General features: G+C 51.2%; 2 protein-coding genes across 2 annotated transcripts in view; both read left to right on the forward strand.

Annotated features, from left to right (window-relative positions):
* Nucleotides 1–3,422, forward strand: part of VOLCADRAFT_87978 (uncharacterized protein) — a gene marked incomplete at both ends in the record, with an annotated part of 5,250 nt that extends 1,828 nt beyond the window's left edge. Inside the window, 3 exons of the mRNA XM_002947594.1 lie at nucleotides 1,527–1,698; nucleotides 2,826–2,952; nucleotides 3,324–3,422. Coding sequence (XP_002947640.1) covers nucleotides 1,527–1,698; nucleotides 2,826–2,952; nucleotides 3,324–3,422 — 398 coding nt within the window. The remainder of the gene's footprint in view (nucleotides 1–1,526; nucleotides 1,699–2,825; nucleotides 2,953–3,323) is intronic.
* A 559-nt stretch (nucleotides 3,423–3,981) lies between these two features.
* The window catches only part of VOLCADRAFT_116520 (uncharacterized protein), a gene marked incomplete at both ends in the record, with an annotated part of 1,574 nt that continues 631 nt past the window's right edge, over nucleotides 3,982–4,924 (forward strand). The window contains 2 exons of the mRNA XM_002947595.1: nucleotides 3,982–4,377; nucleotides 4,596–4,805. Coding sequence (XP_002947641.1) covers nucleotides 3,982–4,377; nucleotides 4,596–4,805 — 606 coding nt within the window. The remainder of the gene's footprint in view (nucleotides 4,378–4,595; nucleotides 4,806–4,924) is intronic.

Raw genomic sequence — 4,924 nt, forward strand, 5'->3', positions numbered from 1 at the left:
ATTTGGAGCGGAATACCGCAAGAAGTCGTGGGGGTAAAGGAGCGTGTTGACTGGTTGTTGAGTAGACCTCTACCAGAAGGAGCGATAATAACGGCACTAAGAGAGCGTTTGATGAGCGGCTGGGACCATACGCGTCTGACTGTCTTGCCAGAGGAGTACCCATCAGATGGGAAGCAACCGGGAGTGCAAATGGCGAAGTATAAGCACTGGATGGGGCTGCCCTTTTCGGGAGCCGCAGCCGTCATGTGGCCAACACATGCTAAGGTTTTCATTCCTCGTTTAGCACATCGTAAGCTAATGCAGTTTCGTTTATGTTGCTGGGCTTTGGAGGCGAACAGAGCACGAAGGGGCAAGTACCATGTCCCCAGGGGGCAGCGGTTTTGCCACTGTTGTGGTCCTAATAGCCGAATTGAGGATGAAAAACACGTGTTATTGGAATGCCCAGCCTATAATGATATTCGTGCTGAAGAGGGATTCGATCATCAACAGAGTATGTTGGAGGCCATGCAATGGGAACCCGCACGTCTGGCGAGGATGTTGGAACGTATGTGGGCTCACCGAAACTCAATTACCCCCTTTGGACGTTAGTCTGGGCTGATGTGCGGTGTTTTTTCCTTTTTCTCCGTGGCTTTTAGGCGTTGTAGTATTGCCCTTGGGCCCTCGGCTCGTATGGGTAGTCTTACAGGTATGGGGTCACGCACCCCCAACCATGTAACACACACACACACTTGTACCTACTACTTTCAAAACGAAACATAATTCATCAAAGTTTTCGATAGCCCGGCGGAGCATTCGTGCCATGGTACGTTTAGGGCGCTGTTTCAGCAAAAGCAGCAGCCATGGCCTTCGGCGCCGGACACAGAGCTCGGATGAGCGAGATCACGGCTTCTATCGTGCCAGTGCCAATAGGAGAGGAGCTGCTCCTCGCCGAAAGTGTGGATTGTCAAGCCATGCATGCTTTCGCAAAAGCATAACCTAACCAAAGAAATATTCGTATGTAACTTCCGCAGCGCATAATCCTGTTAGGAATTGTATTGGGGTCTTGTGCCATGGTCCGTGGTTTGCGGTGGGCATTAACATGCTGCCGACCTGCGCTTGCCTGCACTGGCATCCCATGCGTGCACACATGAAAAGTCTATGTTGATGCCATCGTGTGGCTTTTGTGGTAGCTGTTTTGTGAACGAAATGACCTGACGGACGTAACGCTTAAATTAATTGCTTAAGTTAATTGCGAGTGGCGTATCCCGCAAAGGTTACGGTTCATCCGGAATGCATTCATATGACTACTGTCAGAGGAGAAGATGGAGCGAGTTTGGGCTTGTTTAGCAGGGCACCTCTTGAATGTGATGCTCGACATTTGGCCAAGGCGGTTAGATAGTGATGGGCGAGCTCCGCGACGGCCGAAGTTCACATTTTTCGCGAACGCATATCAGTGCGATATGTCAGGCGTTTAGTCCGAAATATTTCTTGCGCGTTTTGGTCCCGTCATCCTGATGATACACTCGCTTGCTGTTGCCTGCCCACAGACACAATGCCGATGGAACCGCCGGACACAAAGGACGGAATTAAGTCGGTCGGTGCAGTCCCCGGTGCTGGAAAACCAGTGATATGCCTCCGAATGCTTGTGATGATGATGCTTTCCATCTGCCCAAAACGGGAAATGGGAGGCAGGGATGTTACACATGGGGAGGGTAGCAGGTAGATCCATGCGGGGTAATTCATTCATATGATGTGTGAAACAGGGGGGTGTATCTTCGCCCATGGCAGCTACCCTGCGAAACCCTGCCTTCCCCGGTATTTCGGGGCACCCTCATCTAGTCACCCTAATCAACTTCTCAGTGGATCGCTCAGGTTCCGCATCCACCACCAGCATCCAACGGAATCTGTCGGGTCGACAGCGGCCCATTCCTGGTCGGCTTGCAGGTTAACTTTATCCCAGTTCACCACCATCATCAACTAGGGGCGCAATGCCTTCTACCATTGGAAAGTCTTTGACCCTAATGGGTATCGATCCCGGAACCTCCCGGGGGCAATGGTCGCGCCTTACCAGTGGTGCCAAACCTTAGACAATATTCATATATTGGTAGTGCCTTGGTAGTGCATGCCTTTCTTGAGGGATTTCAGCATCAAAATGCGTACTGGAAGGCGGGTTATGAAGCAGGGCATGGACAAGTTGTTTTTCCTTTCCGTTGCTGATGATAGAATACACAGTTGTGTGAGAATCCTTACGGTCGCAATTTAGTGCGTTAGTTTGCTGGTTGGAATTGGGTATGAGCCGTTGTAAGAGCCATGGGTAGTGCCGCTCTGAGTAGTTGGATACGGCAACTGACAACTGAGTCTGTAGTCAAATTGAGGTTTCCCATTTCGTATTCAGTGATGCTCGAGGAAACAGTTTACCAAACGGCGTTCCTGGTATTCAAAACTGTGTCCAGACATTAGCCCCCCGCTGCTGTGCACTAGCTCACAGTAGAGGGACCATACACGTGGTCATATCCTGAAATGATCTCATGAGGAGGGATCTAAGGTGGTACTTACAACTGTGGGAGAAGAGAAATTTGCATTCCTGCCCACAAATGCGCATACCTCCACTATCTTTGTAAACTCACAGCAACTCTCCATGGCCCCCTGGGGCTCTGCCCTGTCACTAGACACTAAAAATGTATATACCGTACCGCATTACATGCAGTACATGTGTATTACATTTGGGACTCTTTCTGTGCAGCGGTGCAGCCGGCTATGTATATTTCATGTAGGGCTATTGTGCCCTGTGGGATACAAAACACACCTTGCCCTCCGTGAGGGATCACCCCCACCCACCCGTGCAGATTACCCCCGCCTCCCGCCGTCAACGATAGGACGTGTTCGGATTTTGTCCATGATGTGGTCTATATGAATCGGGACGGTGATGTCTCGGGGCATGCAAAAAAGCTCATCCCCAGGATATGGAAGGCGGTGTGATACAAATAGCAGTAGCCCCTCACCCATAAACCTCATCTTATCAACGCCCTCCAAGCATCCTTCAGCACTCCACCACATATCCCTCCCAAAATCCTTCCATCCTCTCCCCCCTAACTCTCCCTGTACCTGCCCCACCCCTTTCCCATCCTTCCATCCACTCTCCACCCTCCTCCCTCAACGCTTCCACATCCCTACCCCGCCCCTCTCCCCATCCTCCCTCTCTTGTCCCAAACCCCCAATTTCCCCCCAGCGGCATCCCCTCCAGCCCCACCCCCCACTTCCACCTAAGCCCCCCCAGCCCACACCCAACCCAGCCTAGCCACATCCCATGCCCCACCTGCACCCCCAAACCCCTCTGGCCCCAGCGTCCATTCCCCGTTTCTGCTCAGTCTTCTCCCATGTCCACTCGCAGCATAGCTAAGGCGGGGACTTTTGATGCTGCAACACAGGAACCATGGCAGTAGGGTTTATGCATTGTTCAGCCTCTCATGCATTCGAAAAAAATAGCAGTCACATGAACGCACAGGAGGATGCCCTTTCTACACGCAAAGAAATGAACGAGGGGAAGAAGGGGAACCCCTTCGTCATCCCAGCATACATGCTGCCTTGCCTAATGTGTGGGTATGACATGTACAATAGCCACACACTCTATACCTTCTGTGCAATCCTACAGATTGGAAGGCAAACTGATTTGGCGTCGACTATGCATGCTATGTGGTGCAGCAGATCCTGTCGTAGATTGCTGCTGTCTCCATACCTGTATCGCCTTAAATGTAGGTGCCTTCCACTTCCTCTTGTTTGCAACGCTGTCATGCCCCGATTCAGATTGCTCCGTCACTAGCTTGGAGATTAAGGAGATCATCCTCAGCACCTGTGGACAGGCCATTCGACAGAAGGAATCGAGCCCCGGTGTGACAGGACCTGTCCTTTCAAATATATGACAACTTTACTTCAGATGTGGCCAGTGAGGCCCACAAACGTGCAGCTCTGTACTTGCCGCAAACATTTTGGCAGGCTCTTACCATGCTTGAGGATCATTCGGCATGTTGCTGGCCAACTGTCTACAAGTATGGTATGTGTCCATGTGGGTTTGTGTACCGTGGGGATGCAAAGGCCTTGACGTGCCCCGCTTGTGTGCCTGGCACATCCAAGCTATGTGGCAAAGCACACGAAACACACCAGAAGACATTCCTGTACAGCTCCATCATCCAGTATTTGCAACGTATCTACAGCAACAGCACAACTGCCGCAGAGTATGGTGACTGGCTCAACCGACTCGAGCAGAATGCTGTAGCAGACCCTCATGGCCTATATGATATTGGACATGGCAAGGCTGTCCAAGCTGTCCTACAGAATGATCCACGATTTAAGCAGGAACCACGTAACGTCATCGTTGTGCTCATAACAGACCCCTTCATTGTAAGTGCCTTGGATGGGGGGGCAGGATGGGGGGCACAAGCAAGCCAGAGTATGAGAAGTCAGGGAGCGCGAAAATGATGCTATAACTGCTATGAAAATCATCCTAAGGATGGCCATGTGAATGCGGAACTTTTTGTCAAAAATTCCCATTTTTAAATACACGTATCATGCTGCAACCAATGCTGTCCACTGCTGAAATGGGTCTACATGAAATACAGGTGCCTGTTGATGAATCAGAGCGCTCCAGTACACCCTGGTTGCTGGTGGCAGTGAACACCCCTGTGTCAAAACGTCACAAGCTTGAATACACATCCGTGCTTGGCATTGTGGGAGGCAACATGAAGCCCCCTGGTGCCAAGAAGGGTGTCCCTATGGATCCAAATCATGTCTTGGTGCTCATAAAGGATGAAGTAGCCTTCCTTGAGGAGGTTGGAGTGGAGGTTCCCGACACATCACGGGATGGTGACATGTTTCGTTGCCATGTGACATTAGTGGGAGTTGTTTCAGACTACCGTGGCCTCAAAGGCATCTGGGCATCAAGGCCTCA

This window comes from Volvox carteri, assembly GCF_000143455.1.
Source record: "Volvox carteri f. nagariensis unplaced genomic scaffold VOLCAscaffold_7, whole genome shotgun sequence".
Classification (NCBI taxonomy): Eukaryota; Viridiplantae; Chlorophyta; class Chlorophyceae; order Chlamydomonadales; family Volvocaceae; genus Volvox; species Volvox carteri.